Source organism: Tachysurus fulvidraco, chromosome 18, assembly GCF_022655615.1.
Source record: "Tachysurus fulvidraco isolate hzauxx_2018 chromosome 18, HZAU_PFXX_2.0, whole genome shotgun sequence".
Taxonomy (NCBI): domain Eukaryota; kingdom Metazoa; phylum Chordata; class Actinopteri; order Siluriformes; family Bagridae; genus Tachysurus; species Tachysurus fulvidraco.
In genome coordinates this window covers 7,350,429-7,370,386 of record NC_062535.1, presented here as the reverse complement: position 1 = coordinate 7,370,386, position 19,958 = coordinate 7,350,429, and the positions used below count along the sequence as shown (strand labels likewise).

General features: G+C 38.3%; 1 protein-coding gene across 2 annotated transcripts; it reads left to right on the top strand.

The window, feature by feature from the left end:
- Positions 1-9,162: 9,162 nt before the first annotated feature.
- eed (embryonic ectoderm development) lies at positions 9,163-19,701 on the top strand. 2 transcript variants are annotated; one of them, XM_027156597.2, is made up of 12 exons: positions 9,164-9,325; positions 11,814-11,966; positions 12,371-12,463; positions 13,540-13,605; positions 14,997-15,122; positions 15,478-15,559; positions 15,634-15,725; positions 16,810-16,943; positions 17,560-17,665; positions 17,828-17,986; positions 19,176-19,249; positions 19,364-19,701. In XM_027156597.2, the coding sequence occupies exons 1-12, from the start codon at positions 9,203-9,205 to the stop codon at positions 19,488-19,490; spliced, it is 1,335 nt and encodes a 444-aa protein (XP_027012398.1). In that variant the 5' UTR covers positions 9,164-9,202; the 3' UTR covers positions 19,491-19,701. The 2 variants fall into 2 exon arrangements, with proteins under 2 accessions (XP_027012399.1, XP_027012398.1); XM_027156598.2 differs by lacking the exons at positions 16,810-16,943; positions 17,560-17,665 and having other exon boundaries at positions 9,163-9,325.
- The last annotated feature ends 257 nt before the right edge of the window (positions 19,702-19,958 follow it).

Here is a 19,958-nt window from a genome sequence, read left to right as displayed (position 1 = left end):
AGGAGGGGAGGAAATGCATGTCAAATAATACCCATGAATAAAGACTGCCCATAATAGAGAGAGTGAAAAAATGGAGCATGACAAAGTCTCAGACATGGAAGGTTATTTGCTTTCAAGTCCTTGGGGGAAAATATGAGACTAGACCATTAAAAAAAATTATTAAAAATTTGTTGTTTCTGTTGACCGATGAAAGTCAGCGACTAGGTGTGTAAGTCATTACAAAAGTAGGTATCTTATGTATCATCAGACTTGCACAATCAAAAGTCAGTATGGTGTTGTCATTTCTGCGTGGGTGTAGTTTCATCCTGCGCAACCGACACAAAGAAACAGCCTGCAAAGGAATGCATGGTCATTTTAATGATATGAATATAAAATAAAAAGGAAAAAAAACAAACATCTTTTTGTCCTAAGTGTATAAAATTTAGCTTCTGCTCCTCATCACAGCTTATATAAATCTGGAAAACCCTTCATGTGTTAAGATTTGTATGTTTTATACTATATACGGCAATGAAAACTACAAGCCTTCCTGAGTCAGAAGTAAAGAGGAGGGTAAAGAGTATTTATTCAAAACCCAGGGGGAAATTTATTGTTGCAAAGCAAATGCAACAGGAAGAACTTAGACTTAGGGTTAGGGTTGTTTACAGAGTGAGACTGGGATTTATCTACTGATTAACTGTAGGTAAAATATTAAAGGTTGACAGGTTAAAAATATTTAAATTAAGTCATAAATAAAGTATTAAGCTCTAGATAAATGGTTACTTGGATAAGACAGAATTAATGGTTAACTTATTATATGGTAGTGAAGACTGTGTGAACTGTAAACAGACTCCACAGCACGGGTGCTTGCCGCAAAGCTACAATGGAGACATAAAAAGGTTCATAAAAAGGTTTTAAAGAATCAGTATTTTTTTCTTTCTTTCTTTCTTTCTTTCTTTCTTTCTTTCTTTCTTTCTTTCTTTCTTTCTTTCTTTCTTGTTACTCTTATGGAAGAAGATTGTAGCCATGATTCTATAAAAATGATTCTCTTTAATGAAAAGCTGCATTGCTGAGAGGAGAATTTTATATAACCTCATAGTATGCCTCAAGAATTTTTTTTTTTTACATTTTGTACAACTCTGGTTATAAAAAGCCCTACAGAAAATAAAAGCTTTTAGGTCAAAGGACTTTTCCACAAACTTCTTGTTTAGCCAAACTGAGTGATTTAGTCATGGAGGTGACCAATAACTTAAAGTCACAGATGATTTGAGATTCATCTCTCCAGCTAAAAAAAACCATCCAGCCTTGAAAAAAGCACATGACTGCTAGCTTCAAATTTACCAGAACACTTAAAGGACTATGAGGCCATGACATTTACAGCATTTGTCAGAAACCATGATACAGACTTATATTTTTATACAACTGAGCAATTGAGGGTTATGGGCTTTGCTCAAGGGCCCAAAGCTTAGTGGACCTGGGATTTAACCTTCCAATTAGTGTCCAGTGCCACTAAGCTACTGAATCCCTATGAAAGACATGTTTCTATGTCCTTACAAAAATTTGGCTAAAACTTACATTCAATATGCTAATGCAAGAACAAGCCTGTGGATGATTATTTTCATGAACCTAAACGATCCCTAGAGATATGTAAAAAACCTGACGATCCCCAGCAGGATTCAAATTTATTTGTCATGTGCACAAACTTGTACCTTGAATATATAAACAGAATAAAATATAATTATTTTAGCATAAGTACATAACATACAAAATAAACAATGATGGATCTGAGTAAAGTCTTAATGCGTTGTATTCTTACATTCCACATGCACAGATTTTGGGAGAGGGACAAAGACGAAATGCCACACTGATCCCTGTTTCACAGTTCAATCATAAAAGTTTCAAAACTACAACAATAAACACAAGTAATCTTTATAAAGAAGGCACCAGAATGTGAACTTTAAACTGTTGTTCTGATAATGACTGAGGTGAGCAATGTTTCGATTGATTTTAGAGCAGCATCAAGGGTTTAAAACATTGCCTTGACCTCAACAGGTTCCACTACATAAAATTAATAACGATGAGGTTTAATTTTTAACTTTTAATTAAAAGCTTCCTCCTTTATACATGGCGATCTCGAGACAGTGAGCAGTAAGCATGACAGACTGGACGGCTTAAAGGGGGTTTAGTTTCGTTATGACTAATATGTAGATTACCATTGTACTGATGATTTCATTTCAGCAAATACAATGTTCACATTTAAAACCAAACAGAATAGAGCTAAACTTAGCCTCCTTTTGATTTCGAGTGATACGAGCTGCAAAGTTGTAAAAAATCAAATAAACATAAGATAAGAATGTCTGCCAAATGCTGTACATGTAAATTTAAAACATAGATACGAGAGTTTTCTTTAGATATTACCTGGAAATGTTTTAATCTGATGCCCTTGTGTCTGAGAGATATGACGGCTAGCTTGTATTTGGAAAAATATGCATCAACAAAGATTTAGTGTGATTATATAATTAGAGTCTAAGTAAAAACTTACTGAGAGGACATTCAGGAAGGAAGGAGCCAGACTCAATGTGGGTTTATAAATCATTACAGCACACAGCGTCAGAAGAATAAATGCAAGCAATCAGGGGGTTAAATAGAAGTTTAGTATGAGCAGATAGTATACAGTAAATGTCCTGGGATTATTATTATCCGGTCATTTTTACAGCTCCATTTCTAAGCGACAAGAAGTCAGACGAGATTATCCACTGAAGAAAGGGAGACATTTGGGAATAAACATCTGCATGCTGACACTCCTGGGAATTGTGTATGTCAAAACCTCTTATGTCGCCTAGTTCTACACTAAGCATAGAGGTCCGGTATAAAAATTCCATCGTTACATTTACTCTCTCATTGATTTCGGTCCATTTATTCGGCATAACCGTTATTACCTATTATTTGAATTCAAAGAATGCTAATGCTAATGCTAAAGCTACGATAAACATAAAGATTTTATATAACTTTATTATTATAATCAAGCGTAGGATCTGATGTTACATTTAAAACACATAATATTTCTACATCATATGATGTAATAAAGAATTTCTTCTAATGGTTGTCCAAACAGCGACACCTTATGTAGCTTTGGTTCATTATTTAAAATGTATAATTATATATGGTTTTTGCTTATTATTAGCTATGGGTTTTTGTATATGTCAAAACCTCTTATGTCCCCTAATTCTACACTAAGCATAGCAGTCCGGTATAAAAATTCCATCTGTTACATTTAGCCTTTCATTGATTTCGGTCCATTTTTCATAACCATTATTACCTAATTTTTGAAGGGCAAAAATGCTAATGCTAATGCTAAAGTTACTATAAACATAAAGATATTATATAACCTCTGACATGGCAGCTCAACTATTAAACTTTGTAAGAGTGCTGGTCATGCAAATGATGCGTCTAAATAACGTTACTGATAAGCTTTACTTCGTCATTACTTCTAAGACCAGCCCTGTTCCCGTATACTGTAGCTTGCAATAGCTATTTGTAAGTGACCTACAGCTGGTGACTCAATGATAAGCTATTTGTGTGCTTAACTGAGCACTATAAAGGGGCTTTACTCTCTGATGGTAGGTTTGTCATTGAGAAAAAGAAGTGATTGCAATAGCTGCCTCCTGTTAAATGAGTGCCACTTGCAGACTTACACAAGGATGTCAACATCTAACATCTTTACAAGAGTACACTGATTGAATGTTGCTTCGTTACACCCATGTGCTCATGTAACGATTCTTCTCCTCAATAGAGTACAGTATCACAAATCGTAAGTGATTCTCACCTTTAATAAAGTGCCTGCATGATTTATGTGTGTTGTTTGTTTCTGACTCAAACACAATATACGATAATGCTTTCAAAATCTCTCATGATTTGTGATATGTGGTTCACAAGAAAGTAAGGAAGTAGATTAGAGGATTAGTTGTGTACTGACAGTGGCACACTTTGATGGTGGTGGACACTTTGATGGTGACATTTTGATGATGATTTAGGGCAGATATTATCTTGCCCTATTATTGCCCTACTTATTATCTAGCGTTGATACAAGCACATGGAAAGTCCAAATGACTAGTTCCAGATTAAACCTCTCTGGTCTTCTATTCTCTCTCTCTCTCTCTCTCTCTCTCTCTCTCTCTCTCTCTCTCTCTCTCTCTCTCTCTCTCTCACACACACACACACACACACACACACACACACACACATACACACACACACAATGTACACACTGTAAACATCTACTGTTTAAACTAGTATCTCACTGTAAATAAAAGGCCTATTTTTAACACTAATGCTACCATATTATTGTACCATATAACCTGATGATAGTGATTGCATTGCTTGGAAATCCAGGAAGCTTTTGCAATTTTATACAGCTTTCAGAAAACTTGTTTTTACTTCTATGAGCATTTTACATTTACGCCCAAGCAGTTTTTTTCAGGATAATGTGTTTATTATATCCTCCAGGGCAAAATATACAAATAACAGTGCGACCTTTATTTTAAGGTCACACCGTAGTCAAATTATCATTTTCAAAACAGTAAAGGTGTTCAGTGTTCGTTTATCCTTTAGCTGTTTCACTGAATGGCTCTTTTTTTTCTTGTTTCTTGTTTGGTAGCATACAAATTTTCACTCACACACACACACAAACAAAAAAACTACTGCTTGTACATATATACTGTACACTGTATAATTTGACTGCACCGCATGGCGTGTTTCCCTTCAACTAAATATAAAAAATTTGCATAAAAAGAAAAAAAAAGACAGCACGCACCCGGGTGAATACACAAAAACTTTCCCTTTGATAAAGCAACTCCTTTTTTTTTTCCCACAGTGAATCTTCTATATCACACCAGTGCATTATGAGGAATTTGTGATGGTTTAACTGAAACAGAAAGAGCGACCAAGGGGATGATGTCTGCAGTGAAACTACTCTAGAGCTATGTAAAAAAAGTTCTCATTTATCAACATCGTGTGTACAGTACATGCGTGGAGTAATGCTGCTGACCGTTTCTAGTCATCGTGCCTTCAGAAAAAATCATCGGTTTTTAGAAATTAATAACATTTACAATGCTACTGCATTAATACTAATATAAAAAATAATATCGTTTACAGTTACAGATCTTTCTCTACACTAGCAAGATTGAAAATCAGAATCATTCTCTCAAAGAAATAGAACATTTTGTATTAGACATAGAAGTCTGTATGCCTTGAGATATATAGTTACTTATTTATTTACCATTTGCTCCAACATTTATCTAAACTATTTATTGACGTAAATACAAAAAGAGAGATAAACAGAAATTGGGATGTGATGTGTGATCCACCATGTAGATAAGTGTGTATTTCCCCCTATTCTATTTACTATGCAGATCTGATCTAAGAACAGTTTCTATTAAGTATTGCTTAATTCTCAATTCGAAAATGAACCAAGACCGAAGACCAGCATTGAAACAGCAACGGGGTTTATGGCCGAAAGTGACCAATGTGTAGTTTCTCTGGTTGACATGGGTCAGTGTTAGTGAACTATTGTGTGGGAACTCCAACTTCTTCTTGCAAGATCACTTCCTGTCCCTGTGGAGGTTCCTAGCAATGATGTAACATCCACTGAAAAAAAAATATTTTTTTAAGTTCTTCTACATAGAGATAAAATGATAATACTCTGAGAAACTGTACTGGTCTAACACGCACACACACCTTGCTTAAATGTGTTGAGTGATTTCTGCTTCATTAGTTTATCTGGTGTGTGAAAATATCCTCTTTTAAAACAGACTCATAGCATCTTTTATTCTGATGCTTAGGGCCTTTACCAGCTTCCTCATTGCTTTCTTCATCTTTTAATACATATCATTCATTCTTTTCTCTTTTTTTTAATGTTTCTGGCTTTCCCAAGCAAAGACCACAGGAGGAAGCTGAAAATAAGAAGTTGCCTGTGAACCATTTTAGACTACATATTTAAAGAGACAGGCAATTTTGATGACATGGCATATGATCATTGTTAGGCACTAGTTCCATTTTTATTTTTAAAAAGAAGGAACACAAGATGCCAGATGGTGATTTTGTATAGTGGCTGATTTTTGTCTTTGGGTCTACAATTTCCTGGTTTGAACTGTCACTGCACAAAGGTTCAGTACTGAACCCAATCTTAATGAAAGACCATAGATTTCAATTAAATTGATGTATGATTGATAACTTTTTTTCATTGAACAATTTTTTTTTACCATGGTGGCCAAGCGGAAGGATCCTGCACTCTCATTGCTGTGACACGCTTTCGTTTCCTGGACAGGGAGCTAACCGAGCCAATGAAGATTTAACTCTCAGTGCCAGTCCCAAGCCCAGATAAAATGGGAGGGATAAAACCTGAGCCAAATCAAGTGTGTGGACCAGATGATCTGTTGTGGTGACCCTGAACAGAGAGCAGCTGAAAGAACCACAAATGAACTTTCAGCATCTGGACACTGTGAGGCCTGGAAACTCCACTGGCAACATCAAAAGTTGTGAAAGTGGTAGGGGTTTACCTAATATGAACAACTCCCTTCTCCTTGAAATGCCTGCATTTACAGGCGTTTGCTTTCATTTCTAAGTTGAGAAAATGATCACAACTTTTATGTTAAAAAGCATGTTAAGGACATTAACGCTTAGCTTGTTTACTTGAGAAAAGATCATAAATATTAGCAAGCCTCTTGTCGCTAATGAATTCATTTCAATAAAAAGGAACCAACTCAAGAGAAAAGGAAAAACTAAGAATGGATGAATGAATGTTTCTACATATTTCTTTCTTTCTCTTTTTATCAAACATATCCGACTGAAATGGATTCGGTACATTATCGAATTCAATAGAGAGGATTTTGTTTTTTACTCGAACGTAAATACATCTAAGGAGTAAATCAGCAGGGAAAGTGGAACACGTTAAGGGTGAGGTTTCACCAGCCCTTAGTACTTCCTTTTTTTGCAATAATTTCCTCTACAATACCCATGTAAACTAGCTAGGATTATAATTCACACCAGCATTTGGCAATTTTGGTTTAACTTCATGCTCAGCCAAACATGATTAAATCTGCAGCCAGCCACCCACACACTTCATAAACATTCCTGCATACTTTCTCAGAATTTTTTTTCTACCAACAGTTCAATACTGGGAGACTCGGCGCTGCTGTGACATGTAGAAAAAGATGTGCTTCACTGCAAAAGATTGTGTAATATCCCACAGGCATGCACATGGTTTGACACTTTGAAAGATTGAAATGCACTCACATTACCTTACTTCATTTCCCACATATGATATACACCTGTTATACAACACTTTCTGTGCAATATGTCGCACAGGTCAATATGCTTAGAAACAGTTCCAGTGTCCTATGTTATTAGGTTTAATTTAAAAAAAAAACCTTGCAATTATGTTAGTTTATGTTGTTCATAATCAAACTTTGTTTGCAACATGGACATTTTGTTTTCACTTTCAACACTTTTTCATTTCATGAATGCGCCAGTTTATTCAGGTCACTTCCTTATGCCCAAATATAGAAATATAGGAAGTACAAGGATAAGTAGAACTTCACAATTCAAAACAGGATCCTGGTACACTAAATATCACACATATACTCAGGTATAGTCCACAGGCATAGCTTCCTAAATTGGTTCAACAGAGAAAGTTTTTATATAGTGCTCTATAAATCAAATAAAGAGTCATTTCAGTGCCTTGGGCTCCACATGGAACCTTTAAGGGTTCTCCAGAGGGTGGAGCTAAAGAAACCTTGGAAATATTTTTTATGACTGGGGTCAAATTGCATAAGAATTGGGGTAAAACATTTCATACAAAACGATAAAAATAAGGAAGCATAGCAAGTAACACAGCAACACTGGAATATTAATTCTGTGGTATGATGACATAGATTGCTTACGCAGTTTAATACAATATAACTGTCCATAACCTACCAATACTGCAGATATATATTTGTCAGACATTGGTGTCTCTGATCTAATAGAAAATAATAGATATAATAGACTATATGAACTTCAAATCCGAAACAAAAATGGAAAGTTTTCAAAGAATTTTTCACACCTGAGTTTCTGACTAGGGGGCACGGTGGCTTAGTGATTAGCACGTTTGCCTCACACCTCCAGGGTTGGGGGTACGATTCCTGCCTTCGCCTTGTGTGTGTTTGCATGTTCTCCTCGTGCCTTGGGGGTTTCCTCTGGGTACTCCGGTTTATAAAATATATATAACCTCTTTCTATAGCATTACCTGACAAACCAGGCAATTCATCATCATTGAGTTAAAGTACAACAAAACTGAAAGAATATTATTTTTCATTCATTTGGAAGTGATGCTGATAACGATGATGATGATGATGATGATGATGATGATGATGATGATGATGATGATAAGTTTGTTTTTATGGAAAATGTTATAGCTTGAAATAATAATAATAATAATAATAATAATCATCATCATCATCATCACCATCATCATCATCATCATCATGGAGTTAAAGTACAACAAAATTAAAAGGATATTATTTTTCATTCATGTGGAAGTGATGCTGTTAACGATGATGATGTTGATGATGATGATGATGATAAGTTTGTTTTTTATGGAAAATACTATACCTATAAATAAAACAGTTGGGGGGGAAAACGTTTAAAAAACAAGGATTACAAGAATTTGTGATGGAAATCGATATTAATTTTAAAACACTGTTGTATACATAGCCTTCTACATCTCGTATTGATTACTTATTTGTTTTATTGTGCTTCTCTTATTTATTATGTTGTAATGTACCTCCATTATTTTGTATTTATCCTTTCTAAATGCATTCATTGTCATTAACACAAAACATGCACTTAATTAAAATTAAGCAACACTTTCTGACCAATCAGAATCGAGAATTCACAAAGGGCTGTTTTATTTAAAAAACAACAACAACAACAACAACAAACAAGCTTCTGTTTTAAATCTGTTTTAAGCTTTGCCGATTTACTAAGGTATAAAGTAGTGCAAAGATCACCATCTAGTGTAGGAGGATATCTAACCGAGTAGTGAGTACACTGTGTACACGCTTAGAGCATTTAAGCATTATTATGTGCACTACGTAGTGCGCTAACATGTGGAGTACGTAGGTGTTTAGGATTTAGCCGGTGAGTCGTTTTTGCGGCAGTGCGCGCCTGGTTTCCGGCAGTGAGGCCAATGAGGATGAGGGGGAAGATGTCCGAGGCTCATACCGAGGCGGGAAACGACATCATGCCGGCAAAAAAGCATAAACTCAGCAGCGATGAAAACAGCAACCCGGATCTCTCCGGGGACGAAAATGTAAGCGAAGGGTGTATTTTATAGACATTGTTATCGCTAGAGTTGTTATGTGAGATGATGGTGGCGTTAGCATCGTTAGCAATTAGCATAGTTAGCATTGTGTGTAGATAGCATAGTGTGTAGTTAGCATTGTGTGTAGTTTTGTTTTTTTGGGGTTTTTTTTTTAAGTGTGTAGTTAGCATAGTTAGCAAAGTGTGTAGTTAGCATAGTTAGCATAGGGTGTAATTAAGTTTACTTAGCTGTTTCTGTAAGAACAGGACTTCCAGCATGTCCACATGTTCATTCTGATGTAAAATTGCTTTGTTTTTATTCCCTCTACGTTTGTTTTTGTCTTATTCACTCAGACTAGCTAATGGCTTGCTAAGCAACATGGTGGACAATTGTTTGAGTTTGTTTTGATGTTTTCGTAAAGTAATGTTTCCTATGAAGGACTGACACTAGTCTGTTACAATCCTATCCCAGTGAACTGCCTGGGATTAAATATATTATAAAAATCCATGTGCCTAACAGACAATCTGCTACAAAGCCACAATGGTTCATTTTCTAAAAAAAAAAAAAAAAAAAAAAACCTGTCAGAGAGGTTTACAGTTTATTTTACACCCCAGTAATCAGTAACACGATCAGTAATCAAGGCACTGGTCAGGGTGTAAGTCATTTTTAAAGACATCTCTTTCTCTCTCAATCGTGAAATCTTTCCACTGCATTGGATCATTTGCTGTCTAAAGAAATCCCTGAATGCACTGCAAAAGTCAGTGTCTGTCAATGCTCACTATGTTCCTTACCGGATTAATTAATGTATTCAGTGTTAGAGATTTAAGCACTTATGTACGTCGCTCTGGATAAGGGCGTCTGCCAAATGCTGTAAATGTAAATGTAAATGTACCGGAAAGTCTTTATTTTACTGAACATTCCCAGCTTGAAATAAAGGCGAACAAACTCTCAGGAGATTTCATCTACAAATGTATGTAGGTGGTGGTTGTTGTGGCTCATGGATGTTTGTTATTATTTTAACATTTCTAACCCTATAAACAGCTTGTTTGAGTCTAAAAACTTAAGTGTATAATGATTTTAAAAATCCATTCGCTAGAAATGTTGTAATGACACGTAACAGAACAATTGAAGTAAGCTATGGGTTCTGCCTGTTGTGGATAAATGTCAGTGGTGATGTTTTACAAGGTGAGAATATGATCCTGAGTCGTTACCAGTGCCTGAATTCATGTGATGTACTGATCCATGATAGGGGTGGCACGGTTCACAAAACCCACAGTTCAGTTCGTATCACGGTTTTAGGGTCACGGTTTTCGGTCCTGTACGGTTCTTTTTGTTAGTTTTTCTTTTAATCTTCAACACTCCAGAAATTTCCTTCAGCATTTCATATATAGCTTATTAGCTCAATTATCCACAATTTAGGATACAGTAACATTTTTGTAATGTAATCATGTACTAACTGAATTTGACTTGACTTTAAGCACATTATTGGGACCATCTCTGAGTAAAAGCTAGGTCAGATTTTGATACAGCAAGAGAGAAGACATTGAGGATGACATGCTTTTCGTTTATTTGGCAAAAAAAAGGAGAATGTGTATTATCTCTACAGGAACTTGTGCCTTTTCAGCACACACAGGCCGAAATTATCTTGAATTTATCAAACTGCCAACTTCAGTGTAGCTCTTCCAAAAAAAAATTTTAAGAAAAAGAGAGGAACTTTTACAAGCTCTGTCTTTTAAACAAGTTAAAATATTTTAAACATAAATACATAATATAATGTAATAACAATATAATGAGGCTATAACAATAGCAAAGGCCATAATCATAAAGTCAAGCATAAGTTTAACATCTTAACACAACTGTCATATTAGAAGTGTTTCCGTTAGCATATTGAATGCATTTTGCACGATGCTTGCACACAGTCACAGTTCTATCTACTGTTTTATTTCCGTTGTCATCATGAGTAACATGAAATCCAAAATGTTCCCACACACCGGATTTGAACGACGCAGGTGCATCCGCCAACTCCGGGCAGCCTTCATTATCTCCTCCACTTGCCATTTCTGCAGCACTCCTTACTCAACGTTTACTTTTTATATGCATGTTTGCGCGAAACTGTCTGAGGCAAAACTGAGCACGGGGCTACATTGCGCACACGTCGAACCGTGCGACGCACACACGAACCGAACCGAGACAAGTGAACCGAACAGTTCGGGTGTTTTTTCATGTACCGTGCCACCCCTAATCCATGACATATGGAACTGACAGAGACACAGCTATGTTTTTTCCCTCCAGTTTCTACTGTACTTCAGAGCTGAATATTGTAACATACCTGATCCAATACTGATGTGCTCTGTTTGTGCAAAAATCACTACATACGTTTATGACAATAATGTCCATGAATTAGTGTTTGAGGGCCGTATCGGATTGGCATATTAAGTCGGTACTTAACAGTGATATTAGATGAAGTGCTAACCAGTAATATGCCGTGGTTCTCTAGGATGATGCTGTCAGCATTGAGAGTGGAACAAACACTGAGCGGCCCGACACCCCTACCAACACTGCCAGCGCCCCAGGCAGGAAGAGCTGGGGCAAGGGCAAGTGGAAGTCAAAGAAATGCAAATACTCCTTCAAGTGTGTTAACAGCCTGAGGGTAAGAAAGGAGCACTTCATGTCTTGATACAATCCTGCACTCAATTTCTTACACATTTGATCAGCCACTCTGATGAATCCAGTCACTCTCACATACTAATACTAGACCAGAGGTGTCCAAACTTATCCTCAGACGGCCAGAGTGGTGTTACATTCCAGTAAAGCAGGAGCCACAACTGATTCCACCTGTTAAATCAGTTGCTCTTGGCCTACAGTAGACTTGGGTTGCTTTTAGTTGAATAATTGCACCTAAAAGGGCACTTTCTGGATAAGATCTGACTCCCCTGTACTAGATATTAATAACAAAACTTTCTCCATAAGAGCTTAGACTTCTTTGCGTAATTGAAAAGGTGCTTGTTGATGCTCACTTGTTGTTATTCTCATTCTGTTGAATGTTGTTTTTAGGAAGACCATGGCCAGCCTCTCTTTGGAGTCCAGTTCAATTGGCACAGTAAGGAAGGCGATCCCCTCGTCTTCGCAACAGTCGGAAGCAACAGAGTGAGTGGCTCAAGCTGTCTGCTGGGTATAAAACATTAGGAGTGTAAATGAGTACGTGATGAACCACTAAACGTCATGTAAGGACCGTAACAGAACAATCGAAGTAAGCTATCGGTCCTGCCTGTTAGTGGTGATGTTTTACAAGACGTTTTACAAGACGAGAATGTGTCCCAGTGTGTAGTGACCTAAGGAACTGACTGAGACACAGCTATGTTTTTTTGCCAATTCTTTTCTGACATTTTTATGGCACCCAGAAGTAGGGTTGGGGATAAAAAGAAATTTTCCGGTTCCAGTTCTGCCTTACGATTCCCGGTTCTGATTCCGATTCATAGTAAAAGAAATGTGAAAAATAATGCACAATACTTAAACAATTCCATTTGTGTTTATTAATCACTCTTTAAATATTTTAAACAAAGCATTTCAATTCATATCAATTTAAATTTAACATCAAATTTAACATCCAGAATTACAATTTAGCAAAACAGAAGAAAAATGAACATGTCTGCCTTCTCTGGGAGAAGACGAGACCTTTCCTGGCTTATTGTATCTCCAGCTGTGGAGAAAACCCTCTCAGAGGGGGGAGATTTGCTTCATTGTTGTAGCTTTGGAAATGAATCCACACTTTAGACTTTTTTTAGACATGTTTAACACAAAGTGTACCTCAGTACATGAGTGACTGATTTCTGTAGTAAGCTGCGTTAATTTGGTTACGTGACTGTAAACATTTAATAGTCTTGAGGTAAGACATGTCTATTTAAACTGACCGCTCCCAGCGCTTTGCCCGTCATCTGTTCTGTTAAAAAACAGAACCGGTTCTCGGTTCCCAACCCTACCCAGAAGCAACAGTCCTATTTATTGCCTACAAAATGTCGGATACGGATGGTTTAGAAGCACATTATACAATGTGTTGTACAACGCAGTGTACAAATAGCTGATGTGCAGACTGTAAGTAATGTACTATTGTTATCTCTCAGGCAAAATAAAAATGAACAGCTTAAACTGCAATTAGTGGGAACATCCTGAAATGATCTACGTTGCCATTAATTCTGCCTCTTTTTCTTCATCAATCTCTACAGGTCACATTATACGAGTGTCATTCCCAAGGAGAGATCCGTCTCCTCCAGTCATACGTAGATGCAGATGTATCCTTGTCTCACACTCTTTGTTCATCTCCTTCACCTTAATCTCTTCAGGGCTGCATGATATATCAGCACTTTACCAGGTCACAGTGTGAAGTCCACTTAGATATTCTTAGACTTGTTTAGGATATTGTTGATCAATTGCAGCAAATTTCCCTAAAAACAATGTTGCCTAATTTGTTTTTGCATACATATTTAGACCCCATTAGGCAGATTATGTTCAATTCGATTCAGTTTTACTTATATGGTGCTTTTAACATTGGACATTGCCGCAAAACAGCATTAGAATAAAATTCCAAAGTTTCAAATTTGAATCTACATTTATTCAGAGTATTGTGTATGTAAGTTATATATGAGCAGTGTATCTTTTAATCTGTAAGGATTTCCCAGGACACAACTAGGGTTACAAAGGGGCGGAAAGTTTTCCGATAAATTTCCAGAAACTTTCCACGGAAACTTAATCTGGGGAATTTTGGAAATATTCCAAATCGGAAGCTTTACGGGTATGTTTGGAAATTTATGGGAATTTATAGGGATTTATGGGAATTATTTGGAAATATAGGGAAATTAATTGATTATTTCATTGAGTAACACAAAAGCAGAATAAACATTATATAAAAATATTTAAAAAAATTTTATAATTGTAATAATCACCCCCCCCCCCCCCCCCCCCCCCAACACACGCACACCTTCAGTGATGTATGGAGGGGTGTTTTTTTTGGGGGGGGGCATCAAATTATCTGTGCGTGTGGGAACACAACTAATTTATTGCTTATTAAAAGTTAGTAAGGTAGTTATTAAGTTTAGGTATTGGGTACATACCTAATGTAGAATAAGGTAATGCAGAATAAGGCATTAATATGTGCTTAATAAATACTAATAAATAGCCAATATTCTATTAATATTCATGCTAATAAGCAACTAGTTAAATGACCCTAAAATAGTGTTCCTGTGCATGTTATGGAAGAATGCAAGTACATGCAGGGGGTTTGGCCTCATTGGCCCTCCAGTAAGCAGTGTGTTGTGTGCAAGTGACCGAGGAATGCAGGGTACAAAAACTTAAATTGCATTAAATCTTGTTGTTTTATACAAGATTTTTTTTAACAAGATTTAAGTTCCTTGTTATAGGCAACTCCCAGTTGCCAATTCCCAGTTCATTTCCATATATTCCCATTAATTCCTATGGAAAGTTTCCAGCTTTGAAACTTCCCGGAGTTTTGCAACCCAGGACACAACACACTCGCTTTCTACATTTAAAGTCATTTTTATCATGCAGCCTTATTTAAATATCCAAGTGCATCTTTGTGCTTGTGACCAAAGCAAAGTCAATAGTCCAGTCCTTGGCTATTTGTTAAAGATATGAATAGTTCTATTTCTTCTTAATGAAAGCACAGGCAGATGAGAACTTCTACACCTGCGCTTGGACGTATGACACCAGCACCAGTCACCCTCTGTTAGCGGTGGCTGGTTCCCGCGGCATCATCCGCATCATCAACCACATTACTATGCAATGTGTCAAAGTAAGTGAACATGAATACATGTCATCATTTTCACTCTCTCTGTGTCCACTAGGGAGTTATAATAATATAATGGCACAGCTCCGGGAAAGGTGGAACAAACTCCTGTAACTAAGGGCTTTGTAATGAAGGATTTAGTGTAAAATGTGTGAGCAGTAAGAGACAAGGGCTCCGTGCAAATATATATTAATCGCAAAATACCTGAAGTGTCATCAGGATTCAGGCTTATGTAATGATGAGTGTAGATAAATTGTATTTGACTCCCAGGGTCTTTTACAAATGAAATATAACCGCACTCTGGTTACGCAGTTACTAGGAAGATATACAAGTTACTTGTGATATCATTTGTCACTTGCAGCACTATGTGGGACACGGAAACGCGATCAACGAGCTTAAGTTTCATCCGAGAGAACCCAACCTACTGCTGTCTGTGAGCAAAGGTAAAGAGCACATTTAATGTTAAAGAAGGCTATTGGTCAGATATGTGGCTAACGGTTCTACTGTCGTCGATCAGACCACGCATTACGGCTGTGGAACATTCAGACGGACACGCTCGTGGCTATATTTGGAGGTGTGGAAGGCCATCGAGATGAGGTCTTGAGTGCAGTAAGTTTGGAAATTGTGTGCATTCGTGTGCGTGCTCGAGAGAGAATGAGGGTGTGCTTGCCCAGGCGAGAGAGCGAGGGCGTGCTTGCCCGGGCGAGAGAGTGAGTGCGTGCTTGCCTGCAAGAGAGAGAGTGAGAGAGTGCGTGCTTGCCTGCAAGAGAGAGAGTGAGAGAGTGCGTGCTTGCCTGCAAGAGAGAGAGTGAGAGAGTGCGTGCTTGCCTGCAAGAGAGAGAGTGAGAGAGTGCGTGCTTGCCTGCAAGAGAGAGAGTGAGAGAGTGCGTGCTTGCCTGCAAGAGAGAGAGTGAGAGAGAGAGAGAGAGAGAGAGAGAGAGTGCGTGCTTGCCTGCAAGAGAGAGAGAGAGAGAGAGAGTGCGTGCTTGCCTGCAAGAGAGAGAGTGAGAGTGCGTGCTTGCCTGCAAGAGAGAGAGTGAGAGTGCGTGCTTGCCTGCAAGAGAGAGAGTGAGAGTGCGTGCTTGCCTGCAAGAGAGAGAGTGAGAGAGTGCGTGCTTGCCTGCAAGAGAGAGAGTGAGAGAGTGCGTGCTTGCCTGCAAGAGAGAGAGTGAGAGAGTGCGTGCTTGCCTGCGAGAGAGAGAGAGAGAGAGAGTGCGTGCTTGCCTGCAAGAGAGAGAGAGAGAGTGCGTGCTTGCCTGCAAGAGAGAGAGTGAGTGAGTGCGTGCTTGCGGGCACGTGGGAGAGATTGAGATTGAGTGTGCGCGTGCTTGCGCACGGGAGAGAGTTTGCGCGTGCTTGCGCGCGGGAGAGTGTGCGCGCGTGCTTGCGCGCGGGAGAGAATGTGCGCGCGCGGGAGCGAGTGGGCGCGTGCTTGCGCGCGTGGGAGAGTGGGCGCGTGCTTGCGCGCGTGGGAGAGTGGGCGCATGCTTGCGCGGGACAGAGTGGGCGCTTGCTTGCGCTTGCGGGAGAGAGTGGGTGCACGAGTGAAATCAGTATCTTTGAACACTGTCGTACTTCTAAAGATATTACAGAAAACTAGCTGAATAAATAAAGGGTTTCTGAGCTTTCTGAGGACTACAAATTTCAATCCCCTGTAAATGAAGCTCTTAAGTTGTGATCCTGTGGCATATAGGACTTTGACCTACTCGGGGAAAAGATCATGTCCTGTGGAATGGACCACTCTCTGAAGCTGTGGAGAATAAACTCGGAGAGAATGCAGAAAGCAATACAAGGCTCTTATGAGTACAACCCCAGTAAGACCAACAGGTAAGAACAGGTAGTCTGTGTGGCTGTAGTCGTTAAAATCCCAGTAAACAACTGAAGTTTATATGATACAAGATGTCAATAATAAATATGAATTATACAGTTTAAAAGCAGGTGAAATACAAGACCAGTATCTTTAAGCAGTCACTTTCTTGCTGATTCACATCAGTCCAATTCCAAGGCTGCTACAAAACAACTAAATAGAGCAGTAAATGCCATGTAATCAGTGAGGAAGTCATTTCTACATGTAAAGATATAGTATATATTGTGTGGCTATAAAACTAGCCTGAACCTAATTTAATGAAGCAACCACTGATTTATGTTTCTTAAGGCTTTAAGAGTTCCATATCAGTATATGGACTGTCATTTATAACTGTTTCATGGGTCTCCTGGTGGTCCAGAGGCAGGATCCCAGGTTCGATTCCCAGGCAGGAAGCTAATCCAGCCGCTGAAGAGTTAACTCTCAGTGTCAATTCCAAGCCCAGATAAAATGGGTGGGTTGCGTCTGGCGTAAAACCTGTTCCAAATCAAATGTGCTGAGCAGATGATCCTCTGTGGCGACCCCCGAACAGGGAGCAGCCGAAAGGACATCAACATTTATAGCTGTTTCATATTTCAGGCCTTTTGTGTCTCAGAAGATTCACTTCCCAGATTTCTCCACACGGGACATCCACAGAAACTATGTAGATTGTGTGCGCTGGCTCGGAGATTTAATTCTCTCAAAGGTAAAGTTTTGATTATTTCCTTCAGAGGTCATATCACAGGACTTATTCAGGACTGAATGTGAGAAAATGAATCTCTGTAAGGTCTGTTATATATTGACCCTCAGTTTTAGTTTTAGCTTTGTTGGATTTACAGTCTGTAGTGGATCTCTTTCTGTGTTCTAGTCTTGTGAAAATGCCATCGTGTGCTGGAAACCCGGGAAGATGGAGGATGATATTGACCACATCAAGCCCAGCGAGTCCAACGTGACCATTCTGGGTCGCTTCGACTACAGTCAGTGTGACATCTGGTACATGCGCTTCTCCATGGACTTCTGGCAGAAGGTGCCTACAAAACACACAGAAGTACCTGTTCTGCTCCTGAAATCACCCTCAACATCTCGCCATCTCATTATCTCTCGTTTACTGATGTCTGGTGTGTAGCGGTTTATAGAGCAGCAGTAACCCGAGACACCAAAATCACCATGGTGACTCATGGTTAAATAAACAACTTACAAATGACTTAGCGACGTATTAACCACACATGTTTCTGTATTAAACAGGGAATTTACAGCACATTAGGAGTAATATATTGAAGTATACAAGGAATTTAAATTGACCCCTGAGAATTCAGACAGGGTTATGAAATAGCCGCATGCAAAACAGAGCAGTATTCAGTAAAAGTGAGACGGTGGCAGAGTATTAATCTATATTTATTAAAATGTGTAACAAGAAAATATATATTAATAATATTTTTACCATAGAACTGATTTGTTTTGTTTTTTTAAATGGTGGGATGTGGTAGCTCAGTGGTTAAGGTGTTGGGTACTGATCGGAAGGTCATGGGTTCGAACCCCAGGTCCACCAAGCTGCCACTGCTGGGGCCCTGAGCAAGGCCCTTAACCCTCAGTTGCTCAGTTGTAAGTCACTCTGGATAAGGGTGTCTGCTAAATGCCATAAATGTAAAAACTGGTTACAGACTCCTTGTGCATTTGGGTGCATCTTACGTCGTTACAATACGTGCACAGAGAACATCCGGTGCTGTTATATACAGCAGTAAGGCATCTCAGCTTTTGTGTGTGCACTTCCTGGTTCACACGACAGCTTTTACCTTACCAATTTATCATGTGAACTGTCAAGACTAAACCACCAGTGTGATCACTCCCTAAGTCTGAGGGGTGAGATGTTTCACTAGTTTATATTCATTCTAAAATGACTTTCTTTTTTATTTTAATAAAAATATTTCCCAGACTTGTGATCTACATAATCTATGTCTAATACACATATTTTTAAAAATATTTTATTTATCAAAGACGTCTTATTATTTATACGTTTTTAGGCTCCAGTGTCTGCGCTTTAACAGTCAGTAAGTTTGCTGTTACAGGTGAAATGAGTCTTAAGGACTGAGGACTTTATGGATCGAGTTGTTGTTTTTTTATTTTGTTTGTTTTAAAAAGGAAAAAAAAATAGGTTAGTGAGGAAGCAAAGTTTAGAACAAGTTTAGAATAATTTGCTGTGATGTTTATTGCTACAGATGCTGGCTCTGGGAAATCAAGTCGGAAAACTGTACGTGTGGGACCTAGAGGTCGAAGATCCTCATAAAGCAAAGTAAGATTAATCCTTGGCTACTTTACACATTACAGAACTGTTCAGTTTCACACATGCCCTTAATTTTAATATCACCCGACTATAACATTGATGGCCATTTTGCTCATTCTGCAGGTGCACCACACTCACGCTACCCAAATGCACATCAGCCATCAGGCAGACCAGCTTCAGCAGAGACAGCAGTATTCTTATAGCAGTGTGTGACGATGCGTCTATCTGGCGCTGGGACCGACTACGGTGATGACTTTTCTTACCCTGATGCTTTGACCCCCACCCCGGACAGCTAGAAACTAGCGCTCATTACAGGACACGTTCTTTACGGCAGCACAACCTGGACTATGGATGCTAATTAGCTTAAGCTTTGAAATGCTTACCTCAGATGTGTCTGCTTTTTCTGTTCTTCTTTTATTACCTTTTTCTGTCTTTAATAAAAACCTATTTTTACTTGTTTACCATGCTTTTTAACTACAAGGACATCTGTCTGAATGATAAAACTGCTTCTAATGGGTGAGGTTTTGAACATGACTCGTGTTGAGTATGTAGTTTCTTTGCATCACACTGTTGAAGAACTCTTATCTACTGTGTGGTGATTCTTACACAGTGGCGATTAAGTATTAGAATCACCTCAAGAGTAAAAAAAAATAAGTTATAGTTAGAGTAAATAAACAAAGGAACAATTTAGGAGTTTAAATAGAGACTTTAAAGGTTA